The sequence below is a fragment of the Anarrhichthys ocellatus genome, unplaced genomic scaffold (assembly GCF_004355925.1).
Source record: "Anarrhichthys ocellatus isolate YVR2014 unplaced genomic scaffold, GSC_Weel_1.0 scaffold10, whole genome shotgun sequence".
NCBI classification, from domain to species: Eukaryota; Metazoa; Chordata; class Actinopteri; order Perciformes; family Anarhichadidae; genus Anarrhichthys; species Anarrhichthys ocellatus.
The window spans coordinates 7,376,139-7,392,761 of record NW_022280040.1 but is presented as its reverse complement, the minus strand read 5'-3'; the positions used below and the strand labels follow the sequence as shown (position 1 = coordinate 7,392,761).

At 45.0% G+C, this 16,623-nt stretch overlaps 1 protein-coding gene across 17 annotated transcripts in view; it reads right to left on the bottom strand.

Moving 5' to 3' along the window:
- The window catches only part of scrib (scribble planar cell polarity protein), a 52,044-nt gene that overhangs the window by 9,010 nt on the left and 26,411 nt on the right, over positions 1–16,623 (bottom strand). For 11 of the 17 annotated variants that reach the window (XM_031849824.1, XM_031849829.1, XM_031849832.1 and 8 more), the window contains 17 exons: positions 16,441–16,503; positions 13,888–13,977; positions 13,726–13,803; positions 13,312–13,629; positions 12,234–12,314; positions 10,442–10,690; positions 9,899–10,009; positions 9,631–9,807; positions 9,435–9,551; positions 8,911–9,099; positions 8,686–8,805; positions 7,748–7,804; positions 7,100–7,156; positions 6,093–6,173; positions 1,849–1,917; positions 1,133–1,189; positions 707–829 (listed from right to left, as the gene is read on the bottom strand). In XM_031849824.1, the coding sequence (XP_031705684.1) occupies positions 707–829; positions 1,133–1,189; positions 1,849–1,917; positions 6,093–6,173; positions 7,100–7,156; positions 7,748–7,804; positions 8,686–8,805; positions 8,911–9,099; positions 9,435–9,551; positions 9,631–9,807; positions 9,899–10,009; positions 10,442–10,690; positions 12,234–12,314; positions 13,312–13,629; positions 13,726–13,803; positions 13,888–13,977; positions 16,441–16,503 (2,037 nt within the window). Of the gene's footprint in view, positions 1–700; positions 830–1,132; positions 1,190–1,662; positions 1,717–1,848; positions 1,918–2,548; positions 2,963–6,092; positions 6,174–7,099; positions 7,157–7,747; positions 7,805–8,685; positions 8,806–8,910; positions 9,100–9,434; positions 9,552–9,630; positions 9,808–9,898; positions 10,010–10,441; positions 10,691–12,233; positions 12,315–13,311; positions 13,630–13,725; positions 13,804–13,887; positions 13,978–16,440; positions 16,504–16,623 lie in introns of all 17 variants that reach the window. The other 6 variants (XM_031849835.1, XM_031849825.1, XM_031849836.1 and 3 more) reach the window with 5 other exon arrangements.

Genomic DNA, 16,623 nt, shown 5'->3' with positions numbered 1-16,623 from the left:
GGGGGGGGGGGGGGGGGGGGGGGGGGGGGGGGGGGGGGGGGGGTTTGGGAGGGCATGGAGGTAGGTTCATATGGTAAAGGAACCAAGGGGGAGAAGAGGAAGTGGGAAAGGACGGACAGACAGAGACATGAAGGAAAGGGTAGACTATGAAAAAAAAAAACAGCAAAGTTGAAGAAGACCGTGGAGGAGAACATGTGAAGAGCATGGCGGCTGGTTTCATGTGAGAGAGAAGGGGGAGTATGCCAGAGAAAGACAAACAGGAGGGCTCGGAGAGCTCAAAAGCCATGAATACTTTTCTGTATGAGCACCTTTGTGACACAAACAGGAAGACGTGAGATGGAATCATGTCTTCTTTTTATTTACCGATCCAACTACGCTGCTTGCCGAAAGGAAGAAATAAGTGGAGCATTTCAGAAAGCTGTAATTATGAGAATTGATCTGATTCAGGAGCTCAGAGTTGAGCCGGAAGCTCCGTCTGCAGGTGTAGGAGGTCTGGAGGGCACAGACTGCAACACCTGCACAGACGATGAGTCTTCCTTTTCTTTGGTTCTAGCCTCTTACAAACAAAAAATCATTCTCGTGCCGCAAATATCTGTGTCTCTGCTATGAGACGCAGAGTTTTAGGGCTGTGCAGTCAGAGTTTTGGCGGCACAGAGCTGAGAGTGGACAGAAGACAGCACTATGTGGTGGTGGTGAGGGGTCTTACAGAGGTCTGGGAGTCGAAGGGGGAGGGGCCATGCTGGAAGGGGTTAGGACTGTGGCTGTCCGGCGTGGCGGGGGAGGTACTCTGCCGCACGCGCCCGACTGGCTGGATGGCACCCGGTCGAGTCTGGAGAGAAAACAAATGATACTTCATGGAAGAGACCAACAATTTTGGAAATTCACAAATGTGGTTAGGATAAGGAAAATTATTTTTATTCAGACACACCAAACTTGAGGATGAATGGCAACTCAAAATGAATGTGGCGAATGAAGGATATGAAGTGCAGAGAAACTCAAATACAAAACACAACTTAAACAAAGGAAACCTATAACGAATCTGTACTAAAGGGAGTATATTGGCAAACATATTGGTAAACCAGTGTAATGACTCTAAGCTACAATAAAAGTGATTTCCTGATTTGCTACTCACTGATGAAGAAATGTGGTCAGTGTTGGCAGTAGGAGTGGAGGTGTAATGAAGGTTTGCCTGCAAATAAAAAAATAATGAAATAAGACGATGACAATGAAATGCTTGATTTAGCGCCATCTACTTTCACTTCAAACCAACAGTGCATACGGTCACTGAATGTTGACTATTGGAGGATGCCAGGCCATATAAAGACACAATCAAACAATGCAACAGCACCAGCGTTTACCTGAATTATAGAATTAGTTCTACACTGGTGACTTTGCTCATGAAAAATAGAACCTTATATTTTCTCCGTTGAGAGTCTGAAGCCACAGCTGGTCAGTAGCGACATTAAAACAATCCATTTCTTCCAGTCTGCATGAGGCAAAGCATCATTAGTCAGCTGGCCCTGGAGAAGCAGCCACATGCTGTTCAGACTGGTAGGACCGCAGCAGACGCGGTCGCTGCACTAGTTATGTTTTAATAACAGATGGAAACAATTACAAGAAACAATCCAGGCCAGAGCAGAGAGGGCCAGCAGACCCACTTACGAAGCGGGTCTCCCTGCCTGCATACAGGGAGCTGTTGGAAGAGTGGTTGCTGGGCTATGGGTGGGAGGAAAAGTCAAAAGGGTCAACTGTAAAATAGCAGCAGGAATGACTGATGGAAAAGGAGAAAACAAAGTAAAAAGATGGAAGGAGGACAGCAGAGGAGCGACGGGTGTAGAGGCTGCTCACCGGTTGGATCGTGGGAGAGTACGGTGCTTCTCTGATCGGGCTCTCAGTCCTGGTGAAATCAGAAGGTGCCTGGAAAAGATCAAACACCAAAAACACACTTAACAACTGCTCCGACTTTCACTCTGTGCACCGACAAAACAACGCAGTAAAGACAAAGCAAAACAAGCATCGACTGGTTAGTCCTGTGGAGAAGTGATCCTGCAGTAAATTCAACCAACGACAAAGCTGTTGCTGGTGAACCTGCGTTTGCAGGCCGCGTTCCTTCATGACCTATGACCTCCCTCGCAGCTGTTGGGACAGACATTCCAGTCGGTCCTGATTATGTACCGACTACGTGCCAAAATACCTCAAGAGGTGCTCGCAGCAAAAACATGCACCAGTTCAGCTGATTGTTGCACTGAGATTAAAACACAACGTGGACACACACAAAGCCTGAAAGGAAAGACGTTTTGGCAAAGGGTTAAAAATAATGAATTGGTTAACAACATTGTTGCAGATTCTGTTGATGCATACTTGTTATACGCTAACCCCCCTAAAGAGTGAAAGGTGCTTCTTCGGGTTAAAATGAACCATTTCAGGTTACAACTTCCACACAGCCTTGATGCAAATGATCCTTTTGAAGGGACACAGGTGAGCCAAACAACAAACTGTGCGGTAACACACCATGCTGCCTCCAAACCACACTCAGCAGGCGGCTTGCCTTGTTGAACAACCAGGGCTGCAGCTGGCCTTGCTTCCCGTAGCCCACCGGGGGCCCCGACAGGACCTGCTGTCCGGCCGGACGACCCTTTCCTCTGCGATTGGCCACCAAGAACGGGTTCTCTTTGAAGCAGATGGGCTGAGAGTCCACCAGGCTTTCCTCTTCTTCAGGTACAAATGAATTAAGGGTTGTTGATGAGCCAGCACTGTCGGCAGTGGAGGTCCCATTTGGGGAGAACTGGGGGTCATGAAGGTAATCGTGCTCCGTGTTCAGACAGGGGCAGGACTCGGGGTCCGTGTGGTCGAGGGGGTTCGCGGGGTGGATTAAGCCAAAGCCCAGAGGCTCTAAAGGGGCTCCGTACTGGGCCTGCAGGGGGGCCTCCATGGAAGCAGTCAGACTTTCAGAGGTAGACAACTGGACAGGAGCAAAGGAAAGAGGCAGCACAGATACAGTAAAGTAAAGAATAAGAACTGACAGGAAAGGTTCCACTCACACAAACTGAATCATCACGAGTGGAGTTTAAAAGAATAAAGATGAACACTTTAAAAACAGATGAGAGAGAAAGAGATTGAAAGATAATTCTTCTATTTTCATATGTTTGGCCATTATTTCAATCAGTTATGATAACATTGTTTTAAATAAAGTAATTGCTGACATCAGGGTACACCGTGACATCTCTACAGTGAGATATACTGAAATATTGACTTTCATCACAAGTTAAAATAGGCTTTATTTGGAGGGAAAACCTGTGTAATGTAACACATATCTGGTGCGCTCACTTCTCTATAATATATAATATTAAACAGATAGTTTGTGTATTAATGATTGGCTTTTGTTTTATCTTCAAAATAAGCTTTGCTTACAACTTTTTACAACTGGTCACTGCTGATTGGCTCTCATAACTGGTCTGGTGGGATATTAAAACACTTGTAAATCACCACTGAATTGGCATATGTTAATGTTTGCTCTAATAAACGTCCTTGTTGATTTGTTTGAAATTAACAGCAGGCGCTACAACAGCTTCAATGGCTCGTTGCAGCTCTAGCTCCGAACACATTACAAACAAATAGAACCTGACACCAGATGAGAAGAGTGATTCCTCGGTGTGCTATGATGAGCTTCTATAAATAGACACTTGACACACACACACAAGCCTCTGGCTGCTAAAAGCAGTTACTCACATCCCTAAATCTTTCCTGGAGCCTTAAAGACACATTTCTCAGTTACCCATCATTCAACACTTGTTAACTGCTGCTGTATGCCACTGGACACGTCACTGCAGAACAGACTCTTGGCCGCTGCCTTAAATAACCGTATTATCAGATCGGCGAGACATTCCGGCTCCAGCACACCTTCAACTGCTACTGTACTGAACATAGAGGACGAGTACAGTCACTGTAGGAGGGGAGATAATACGCAACCCACGTAAAGAAACAAAGAAGAGTTTTTACAAACCCAACACCAAAGAAATGCCTCCGAAAAAACCTCAAGTCAGCCCAGATAGATGTGGCATTAATTCAGTGTGACCTTGACGTACGCGGTGCTAATCTAAATAGCCAGACTAAGAATACAACAAGCATTGTGAGGCAGCAATGTGGCTCCCTACATGCTGACTGTCAGAATCTGTGGTGTGATGAGGGTCAGTGGGATGGAATGTGAGCGAGTGCCCTTTTGGCTCTGACACAGTCTGTGAGGGACAGCTGGGGTTTGGTTTGGAGAGCGAGGCTGCTGGTCTGCCGGCGGGCCGACACGCTGAGCTGGGAACCAGTAACTGAATCAGTTTCTCTCTCTAGTGTAGAAGTGCTTCTCAGAGGAACAGATCAGATCAGATGGATTGTAAACATCAAGGACAATGATGGAAAATAAGTCCAGGACTCAATCGTTCCTGCCAGAGATAGAACAATATGTTGTATATTATGAGTATATTACAATGTTGTCAATAAACCAAACCAAACCAAAGCTCAGGGGGACGGGGTGTCTCCCTGGGACCGGTTCTGGGTCTAATTAGGTATCAGTCTCCTCTGTGACTATGTGATCCTGTAGAAACACTGTTTCTGTTTTGTTTCTCTTTCCTTCTGGATGTTATTTGTTTTTTTGGGTGGATTTGTGTACTGGAGTCTGCCTCCATAAAATAAAAAGGTGCCTTGTGATCTTAAACGAATACACGTTTAAGTTAAAAAGTACATAAATAAATCAAACCAGAAGTTCCTTTCAAAGCAATTGTACGTTTACCACAATTTACTCTCAACTCTCATTTCCAGCACATCATGCTGGACACCTCACTTCTCATAAAAAGCAGAATTAACTTGTCACTATCAGTAAAACACACCAGGAAAAACTTTGGTTCCAACTTGCTGGAAGTATTAAGGAGTCACTGTGAGACAGTTTGAGCAGGAACACGTGAGATGGAGCAGCAGACCCAGCTCCAACGCACCGACCAGTAACAGCTGCTTACTGTGTGACATGTTCTTCAAGTTACACTGGACTATCTAAACAAGACAGAGATCCACAAGGAGAGTCATGATACAGTTATGTGACCCAAGTTTATAAAAAGGAACAATAATTATTTCTTTGGTATAGTTCAAAGGTAATCTAATCATTTTAGTGATCATGTTTCAAAGAACTCTTCTCTTTGAGGCCTAACACAGACACACAGCTGGATCACAATAAAGTGAAAGAGAAGGAAATGAAAACAGAAAAATGAAGAACCTAAAACAAGTCGGCTCTCCATACTCACTGTAGGATGGGAACAGGACACTCGCTGTAGTTCTTCTCAGACTTACTCCTCAGAGGACTTTGGGAGCTCCGACTGAAACACTTGTCGGTTCCTCTTAGACGACAGCCTCCCTCCCTGTCTGACACCCCCACCCACCCACGAGACTCCATCCAATTCAGAGCCAGATGCAGGTTTAAAATATCGCAGAGGATAGGCCGGTTGATAGCAGGCAGCTGTCCCCTGCCCCCCACCCCCCATCTTGCCACCTCTTTCCCACACTCCCACTCTCTATCAACCAGGACAGCGCCTGCCGTTCGGCCACGCTTCATTTCAAGTCCTTCTCCACACACTCTTTTCCTCCGTTTTAGTTTTCTGGTCTTCACTTTCTTTTTCTTTTTCCAGACTTCTCGATCAGTCCTTGATCTTCGTGTTATTTCTTCAACCTGGGTCGATCACATCCGCTCTTGTTCTTTGATGCAGGGCACGATTACATCAGTCGGAAGTGACAAGTTGCATGGGTTTGGCCTTGGAGCCAAGGTTAGTGACTTGGGGGTTTTGCTCATGGAGGGAGGTTAACATTCCTGCTCCTGGAGGGGCAACTGGTCGGCTCGGGTCACTCAAGAATTTCCCGTGACCCAAAAAACCAAGGAAATTCCATGAAGAGGTCTATTCTGAGCTATGAAGGCCATTTCCATCATAGCCTGTACAGAAATGCAAGCAATGTACAGCTCGAGAGCGTCACACTGTTTTTCAAACATGTTGAAAAAGTTTGTGTAAAAACCTGAGGAAGTTCTACCCGGAGACTCAAGAACATAGAGGGAGACTCACCCTGTTGAGCTTCTGCAGGCTGGTGGTGGGCAGAGCCGCCAGGGTCTTATAGTCAAGTTTTAGAGGTCCAGTTCCAAGGTTCTAAACAGAAACAAACAGAACAGAGGTGAGTGGTGGACTGGGCTGATGGTTATTACACAACGAGCAAGAATCTAGTCAAAGTGAATTAGTTTTACTGGAGGAGACTACTGTAGAGAACCATTCCTGTGAAGTAAAGGACCTACACTTTTATATTATAAATGTGAACTGGATGAATTGCCCAACATATGTGTTGTTATATTTAAGGACGAGTCTGGTGGTATTATATAAAAAGACAAGATCCTACTAGCAACTATGGTATGTTTAGCCAAACCCTGGCTTAGCTCGTTCTTCTGTGCCAGACTTTCATTGTTCTCCAAAACTATGAAGAACATTAACTGTTGCACTGGAATCCCTCATACAACATCCTGCTGTAGTAGTGCACCAAAAACAGTGAGTCAATTAATTTAGTCTTTTTTTAAGAAACATGTATACGTCTGTATTTGTGTACATGTACATTTTAGTGATAATCACAACCACAGGCATGCAAACCCATCAGGGGTCCGGGGTGGAGGGACTCGCTAGTGAAGAAGAACGTGTTTATTGCTCTTTATCGCTATTGCAACAATTAAAATACGAGGCTTAGATACGACCTTTATAATCTGATTTCACAACCACTACAAGTCATTTCAATTCAGTTTCTCTCGTTGTCAGTGAGCTTGGCATTTGCCTATTTCTCAAGCGACATAATGGCTACTGCAAGAGTTCAGTTAAAGTACGTAATAACTAGCGTGTGCGTAACGTGCATGCTGTGTGTGTGTGTGACGCTGTGTGCCACACGTAATTGAATATAAGAAGAACAAAGAAAAAGAGTCTATTTTCCCTGAAAGGGATGAACAACGTGGTGAAATCCCGTGGAGGCTGTGCTGTTGTTTTGCACAGACTTCCGGGAAGATCGTCTGCAGACCTGCCGACGAGGAGTGTCTCACCTCAGTCTCCTCTTCTAGCAGGCGAGTTGCCTCCTCGCGCTCCAAGCGCATACGCTCCTTCACCAAGAAAGGAAGGGGAGGAAGAGAGTAGAGGAGGGAGGAGACCCAACCACGCACAGCCACACGGTGATGCGATGAGCGGTGAAATGAGAAGATGGAGGATTTACAGAAGAGGAACGCAGTGATGCAGGGAGTGAAGAGGAGAAACACAACAGTGGAGAAGTGGTATGGAGATGGAATGATTGGATGATTTTTGTATTTTTTATTCATCAGGCCAAACACACCAAAAGCAAAAGGAAAGATGAGAGAGAGAAAAACAGAAGAGAAAGAAAGGATAGAATCCGCACACATTAAAAAAGTACTCTATTCATTAGCTATGGGAGCAGAAAAAAAGCATGCAAGGTAGGACATTGCAGGAATAGTTGTCAAACACAATACACACACACACACAGGGTACAGAGGAGAAGCTTCATTCACCCGATAGACAAACCTGAACTTCTGCCTCTTATAGCTCCACCCTACAGTACTGTGCAGTTCTGCATAAATGTCATTCCCTTGCTTCGCTGTATTGCCGTCTATCTGCTGATCTGATACAATTTTACCTCCAGCCTTCCCCCAAAGCAGTCTTAGATTTTCACTTTCACGTACCACTTTCTCCATCTCTTCTCGCTCCCACTGCGACGTCTCTCTCACCATCTCAGACTCCTGGAGAAGAGCGACATTTAATATCTTTACAAACCCAATTAACATCCGGTGAATCTTAGCGGAGGAGTGATTTAAAACAATGCACTTTCCGTGTAAATTATTTTGTGACTGTGTGCGCTCTGGATTCTCTGGACTGATCAAAGTGTGCAGAGGAACTAACAACAAGCCCCCACATTCCTTTAGTACGGGCAGTCTCCCAAAAGCTCATCTGGACAAAATAAACTACTGTGTTGGCGATTCCTGGGTGCTGTGGTGAAAAGATGGGGATGTGTGGTGAGCAGGGTTGGAGCGAGTCAAACTCTACTGTCGTTAAAAACTTCCCCTGCAAACTGTACTGAAGGCAGAGAGTCGGTGTGACAGAATCGCTAAAACAAACAGCTGATTCACGTGTTGACTTGACCGCTGTCATCACAAAACTGACAAACTGATTCCTGGTATGTGGATGAATGGAGTGTTTCCTGGAGTCACATCCCTTTACTCAGTGCTTTAATGCACAGAGACTGCAATAACCCGACCTTTAAGCTAGGGTGGGTAATGTAATTTAGAAACACTACAAAAGCCATATTCATTGTTCACTTTCATAATAACAATTTTGGGGGAGTGGCTTTGGAGGGAGGTCTGACTGGACGGGCTGTCAGTGTTGCTGACTTGGCAACTTTCTGGGCTAGTGCTGCTAGCTACTTTCATCTAAAACGATTTGGCAACACCGGGTTGGATTTTTTTCAGTTGGACACATTCAAAATCTAGCTTACTCTCGCTGTTTTATCCAATGTTACCTACTCTTTAGCTTTAACTGCTTTACATGTTTACCTTGGTAATTAAGATATACATCAGTGAAGATACATGATGAGTGTAAAAACAGTGCATAATCTGTTTTGTACCTTCTGCATGATTTCCATCTCCTCTGGGCTCAGGTCTCGGTCTATAGAAGAGATGCTTTCCATACTGTTCTTACGGACGATGCCGGAAGCGAATGGGTTGGCAATGATGCCGGGAGACGCCTGGAAATGCACCAAAAAAAAGTGTAATTTAAAAATTGGGCAACATTAAACATCATCAACACTGTTGGCAATGTTGTCCAAATGAACCTGTTCCTGGTGTCTCACCTCCACGGCAGCCACCTTTTGTGGGTCGAAGCCGTCACACATCAGCATGACCAGAGAGTCTCCCACAGCTCGAAGCACTCGCACCGCCTCTGTGTGCGTCATCCCCAGCAGGCTGTGGTTGTTCACCTCCAGGATTCGCATGCCAACCTGCAGTCGGCTGTCTCTCGCTGCTGCACCGCTCAAACTCACCTGTTTAAATAGTAACCAAAGTATGAGTACGTTGAATGCTAATACTGCCTGTGATAACCTATAAATATAATTGTAATTCAGGCACATATATTACAATATCCTCTTAAAACTTTTTCTTTAATTTGTCAAACTTAATACCACTTTTTGCTCAGTAGCAATTTGCATTGTTTTGTTGTTCTGCAGAGCAGTCAAGACAGAGACTGTTTGTATCCAACCAGCATCTAAAGCTAAAGGGAAGACACCATTTGCTTCAAAAGTGGTGAAAAAGCCTTAAGAAATATTGAACTGCAAAGCATTACCTACATACATGCATACATTGTATATAATTTCAGAACCTTGGAGATGAAGATGCCCTCATCTGTGGCATCAAAGGGGTTTCCTGCATGACCCTTGGCTCCTCCACGAATACTGATGCCAAGCTTCTCCCCTGGCTGCTTCTGGATCACAATTTCCTGCAATGACGTATACACAGCTCATCAGCGTTTGCCTCCGTTACGCTTACGTTAGTTTATGCATCTTCTTTTGAGTCACCTGCATCCCAGGCGGTGAAGGGTCCCTCCGCACCAACATACGGATCTCCTGCTTGTTGGCCAGCAGCGCTCGCACCGCCTCCTGGTGCGTAGCGTGACGCAGGTCGATGGCGTTCACTTCTAAAATCCGGTCCCCGACACGCAGTCCACTTTCACATGCCAGACCGTGAGGAATCACCTGATGATGACGACAAGGGTGGGAAGTTAAACACAACACATATTTTAGGACACGAAAAAAAAAAAAAAACGCAAAATTTGAAAAGTCCTACCTTTGAGATAAACACTCCTGGTTCATTGATGCCGAACGGGTGACTGGCGTGATCACTGCCTCCCACGATGCTCAGGCCTAGAGGGCCACCTGACTTCAGCAGGGTTACTTCCTGTTAGGGTTAGAGGTGGAAGATGTGTTGTAGCAAGAGATTTTGAAAAAGTTTCAAGCCTAAATCTAACAAAAGTGGAAACCTCAGGTTACAGTCATGTCTACATCTATATGTCTAATAAACACAAACCAACCTACTGTATGCAGGTACTGTATCTCTACAGGCATACACCTCTATCAGGTAAACAGCTATATCTTTGCATTGTTAAAAACTGGAAATGCTACACTCTAAAGTACACCATTATGTAAATTGGACCAAGCCTTCATACCATGAACCATCTTCTCTGGAACTGGACAGCATTAACAATAAGGCAGGGGCCAAATAAACAAACATTAAGGCTGGATGCCTCGTGAGGCTTCTACAGCATGGCCTAATATGATTAAAAGCTATCGAACACATTTAAGTACTAAAGTGGTGCCTCAGAGCTCTCACCTCGATGGGATACTCGTCCTCCATCCGGCTCAGGTTGTTCCCTTGCATGTTGAGGCCGTCCTCCTCCTGGTCTGGTGAATCTGAGGGCTCTGGGGGTGGAGGGGAGTGGGCTCGTGCCCGGGATTGACCCGGAGAGCCCCCTGGTGCATTGGGGTCTCGCTCCACCAGGAGGGAGATGGTGGGGGAGGTGCCGGTAAGGAGCGCTACTGCCTGGTCATGCCTGGCCTCTGTCATGTCTACACCATTGATCTGGATCGACAGTAAAACCAACCACGGAGGGTGTCAGCCCACCGAGACGCTCTCGACAACACCGGTGTGTCATCAACATGATGAACATTTAAAAAAAACAACTGCATCCTGCCGTCATGTCTCCTTACACCAGATTCTACACCGGATTACTCAAAATGATCTATTCAACATCTAACACACTAAATCAATGAAAGTTTGTGAGTACTGTTATGTGAAGAAGAAGCCAACACCAGTACAGAGCAACAGGAGCAGGCAGAGAGAAGAGGGAGCGGGGAGGACGGGGGACAGCAGGCTGCTGCTGGCAGAACTTCCCTGAGGAAGAAAAGCTAATATCAAGCTACGCTATGTTTCCCCAAAAGGTTTCCTGAAGTCAGCTGATGCTGCTCTTGTTTATTTTAAGACGCAATGTCCTTCCGATTCCGATTTCTTTAAAGTCTGATGTGACGATTTTAACCATAATTGGCAGAAGAGCCGCTCACTGCGTTAGCATGCATGGGAATAACTTACAACTAAATATAACACTGATTGGCTGGTCACCAGTCATGGCGGATCAGCTTCGATTTTTGGCCGATCAATCGGTGCATCTCTACTTTTAATGTAATCGGTTAAACACTTCCCACTCCTCCTTGCCTTTGTCTACTTAAAACACAAGTGAACGTGTGTAGTTTCAAGTCAAAAAAGGCAAGCAGACAGCTTTGTCAAAGAATTATTGAATCATTAGTTCTGCTAACCTTGGTTTTTAGATTAAGGGGAGCTTTCAGGCATGCACAGTCTTTAACGGTACTCTGGTCAAAAGTGACAAGCAGAGGTCAGCGCTGACCCGACAGTACCCGCTCTTACCATCGGCTGATATGCTGCGACATACAGGCTCAGCCCACTCCACCCTAACACCTCGCCCACCACCAAGCAGGCAAGGAGATGCACTTAATACATTAGTGAGCATGCAGATGGAGAGAGAGTGATTAAGAGAAAAACAGAGGCAACCTACAAATCCACAAAAGAAGAAAGAGAGGTGAAAAACTGCCATAGGGGAAAAGGAGAGAGACCCCGAAAGAAAGCAAAGAGGATCATTCAAGAAGCTTCTCTGGGACTCACAGCGAGGAGGACGTCATTACAGAAACAGATTAGGAGAACTTTCACATTTGGCACACTAGTGGAGGAACCTCAGGACGAATCAAAATCAATTATCGGTTTACATTAAAACTGTGTGACGTGTGTGTGCATGATACAAAACATGCAACTCAAGATTAACTGATATGCTGACAGAAAAAATTAAGTGTGATCAGCACGGAAAACTAAAGAGCATGGAGAGGTCATGCAACACATGTAACCTAAATGCTGCACTGTTTAACCCAGAGTCTCTCCTCGGATGCAGACAAAGTAGTGCTTTAAAGTTATGGTTAGTAGGCAAACTGTATTAGTATTCTGAGGAGTTAATGTTCCACTCCTAGTAATCAAGGCTAAAGGAGGAAAATGGTTCCCATTCCAACATGAATGTAAACATAGTAAAGGAAGCCTCCTTGTGTTGAGGAGTCGTACTCACAGACATCACCCTGTCGCCTACATGCAGCGTGCCTTCTCTGTGCGCTGCTCCTCCTTCTGCAATCCGAGAGATGTAGATTCCCTGAAAAAAACAAAAACAAGAAACATTGTCAACTCTTTTGTACATGTGTGGATGAATTACTCACAGTTACTGTGCACTTTCTGTTTGTTAAGTACTACATATAAAAGAGACGTTTCTATTATTCTGTATCTGTAATTATTCCACAAACCTCTCTGGTCTGTGTATCATATTAGACAGGGTCGGTTTTAAAAGGGTCTGGTGCAACAGGCTGCAATGTCTACACGCTGAGTTCCTCCGTCACTGTGTGACATCTCACAGTGTGGATCTAATCCACAAACACAACTACACTATATAAAGTGTGCCAGAGGTAATGAGTAAAGGGATTCTGAGATATTAGCAGCCACATAAAGAAACCCACACACACATTACAGCTGATTAACAGCATCGTCTTTCATTAGGACACATTAGGACTCTACAGCACAAATCATGACCCCTGAGACATACATTTTTACACAATTTGAACTAATAACAACTCTTTTTCTGCATTAAACAAAATGTGCAAACACATGCAGGAGCTACTGCACCAGATCAAGCGAGTCACTGCATCCACTTTCAAAAGCCTTACAGTCAGTTGCCTAAATCATACGTTCTCTTTGTGGGCTTGTTGAGCTGCATGAGTTCCAACGCACAATTGCACTTCGCCCCAAATATACACCTCGCCCCGTCCAGTTAGAGCGGACCTATCAGGTGTCAGGGCTGGCTATTCATATCTCCGTCTCCCTGGAGATGATGTAAACGCTGCGGCTAGAATAGACGATGTTAAAAGACAGATCTCTGTGACTGAGACGTTACTGCGCTACAGTGACCTCACTTCCCAACTTTAAACCTATTATTAATGACTGCATGGTAGATTTTATCTTTAGATCATCCCTCACGATCATCCTTCTCTTTTAACTGAAACTTATGATCTCAATCGACTACACACTTCACTCGGAGATGTTCTTCATCGTCCTTACAAAAGATTTGTCTGTGTTTGGTGGGGGCACAGCAGACTCACCGTGTCTGTTGTGCGGAAGGCCGTGGAGCCTTTGCCCCCGGCGATGCTGAATCCCAGCCCCTTGTCGTTTCGGATCAGGCAGGTGGAGAACCGCTGGAGAGGCCCGCTGGGAGCCGGCTCCATGTTGAAGGCGATGCCGCTGCTCCGTCTCTCCCGCGGGAAGTAGTCGTCCTCCGGCCTCAGCGGCGTGGTCGTGATGGCGTTCTCTGGCTCCACCATTCGCTCCCGCAGCACCGACATGGAGACCGTGGCACCGGAGCTACGAAGAGCTTCGACCGCTGTGTGGTGTTCTGCTTCGTTGAGGTCCACTCCATTCACCTGAGACAGACAGACCAAGAGAGTGACTGACTTGTAATTCACATCTCTTACAATAAAACAGAGGAATATGTTGCTCAAGTTAAGAAAATGCTTTACCTCTAGGAGTTTGTCTCCCACTTTAACACCTGCTCTGGCTGCAGGACCCTCTTCAGATACTCTGGAGATGAAGATTCCCTGAACACACAAACAAAAAGAAATGAGTATAATCAGTGCCTTCTGATTTGTCCAACGTATCAAGACTCAAAGTACACATCTTACCTCATCATCCCCCTTGTAAGGTGTGGATCCTTTCCCTCCAGCAATGCTGATTCCCAGGCCGCCAGTTTGTCGCATGATGGTCAGGTTGTGCTGCAAGTTGAGGACGGCGGAGTCAGCACAACTACTAGTGAAACGCTCCAGACACCACTCAGCTCCGGACAGATTCAGGGAGGCGAGCCCACAATGGTGCTACTTTTATAAATAATTTAAGGTTATAAACGTAGATTTTCACATCTTAAGCATTATGATATATAAATTATGGGTGACCTCCCTCCTTCTGCCAGAAGGTGGTGTCAATCTTCTCACATCCTGTCAACATGCCAACATGATGGATGGAGAGACACTTTGACGTGTCCGGAGCCTAATGTCAGTTTTAAGTGGAAGTTGGATGATTTGTGCCTTGAATTTAGCTTTAAAAGATATTTTAAGTTGGTAGGTTTTGTGTTTTATTGCAACATATTGTTAATCTACCAGTAACCACTTAACTGACAGTTGACTTCAGACATAAAGTGAACAAACACACCTTCTAAAGCCCTCTTCAGTTGCACTCAAGGAGCTAGGCCCTTACTGGAAACATACAATGTGTCTTGTGTACGTACAGGATGAGGGACTTTAAAAAATGTGAGGTAAACACTAAGTAAGGCGTAACAGACCGCGTGTATTCTGTGTACTTGCAAGCCATGCAAAAAGGGAGAGGAAGGCAGACAAATGAGGGACAGGTGGAAGGAAACAGGGAGATGTCAAGAGTGACAGATGAAGAGTGTGCTGTGTCCTGGATGTGTTGATGCCCCAGCATTTGTTGTAATGAGACAACATTATTCACTTCTTAAGCAAACAAATCAGACATGGATACAAATATCTTTGAGTTCACAAATACTTAACCGGCAGATTCAATGTTCATGCTACTAAATTACTTAAAATTTCAAGTTTCAGTACAGATTTTCTTCTCCAAGAATAACAGCATAAGAGAGTATTCATATACAACATTATAAACAAAAGCATGCAATAAAAATGATTGTTTGCACATGACTTCATTTTTGCATTGCTAATCTGTCGATTTTTTCCTTTGTTTACAGTATGAAAATTAGACTACACGGAGGTAAACTCCCATCCGTCTTCATCAGCCTGGAGATCGTCCTCCGGTTGGCAGTGGAGTTACCGGCTGTGTACCAAACAAAAGCACCTGGAGGAAGCTGGTGAATCGGCCCATTCATTCCAGGGCAACACAGCGTGGACAGGGGAGGAAAAGGAGCGAAGCAGCAGAAGCAGAGGAAAGGTAGAGAGGCAGAGACGCAGTGTGGCAGAACCTGATGCTGGACGGAGATTCACACCGTATTTCGGGGGTTTTGATCTGGGCCAGGACTTCCTCTTTCGTTGGGTGGTCATTGTTTAAAATTTGATTCGCAACTTGAGACGCAAGAATGGAGTTTGAGTTGAGAGACGACTTCTACGACCGGATTATTTGACATCACAAAAAGCCAATTTAAACTCAGGTGACGGTTTATTTATTAACCAATAAAAAATAACCCGTCAGACGACTCTTTCGCTCTCCACACGGACTGTTAACCTGCATGCAACCAAGGCCCGCTCAATCATGATTGGTCAATACTACTCTGACTACAAACTGAACCCACAACATTTCAGATAACCAAAATCATGTCCAGTTGCCTACAGATTATGCAAAATATCTCTTTATCGAGATGTCTATGCCATGAAGGGAGCTGCTGTTCATTGTGGTTCTACATCATATGCAGTGATATCGATTTTAAGTCGTGAGTCATTGCAGACTCTGCTGTTACTCAGAGTTCTGTATGTGATATTTACTCAGCTCTGTTTATTCAGCGGATGGCCAAACAAAACTCAAAGATGAAATAATTCTGTGTAACTAACAGGCTTTCCTGGAGGACATAAGATAATCAACATGCAGGGTTTTTAAGCTTAACCCTTTCCTGCATCAACAAAAGAGAAATGGAGTTACCTCTCACGGTAGCGTTAACTAACTAAATAAGTAGGCGAGGTCGGATTCATTTCATAATTTTTAGTCTTCAAAATGTGAGGGAGCTGCATGTTGTACGATTGTCACATAATGATTCCTTATTCGCAAAGAATCAGTTAGCGTGTGTGCAGCAGATAGTTAGCCAATGCTAACCTCACTGGCTTGGAGTCAGTTAAAAAGAGGACAAAGTGCATTATCGAAAATTATTAAATGGGTCAGGGACTCTAAAGAAAGATTGTTGATATTTGAACTCAACACCTGAACAAATACACCCTCCACATGTACTGTCCCACTCTGTTTGTCTTTAAGCCTCCGTTACTCCCACAATGTGTGAAGAAATCAATAAATGTAATAAATCGTGGCTACTTCATTCCTGCCTTCAGGTTCCGCCACACTGGCGGTCTCAGAGATGAGTTGTGGTTAGGGGGTCCCTAGTGATTGACTTGGATTAACCATGGATTTCTGTGGGAACGTCCTCCCCCTCTGAATACAGGCGAATGAGTGGGTGAGTCAGGGACACAGAGAGACAGACTGGACGGGAAAGAGTATGTACAGACCTCTTCCTCCTCAATTCGAGCAGGTTCAATCAGCAGATTATTGACTTGATCAAATGACACCCCCTGTTAGGACAGGAACCAGCGAGAGGCATGCGGATTAGTCAGGCCAAAATAAAAATATGCTCGCTCACTCACTCACACACACACACACACACACACACACACACACACACACACACACAC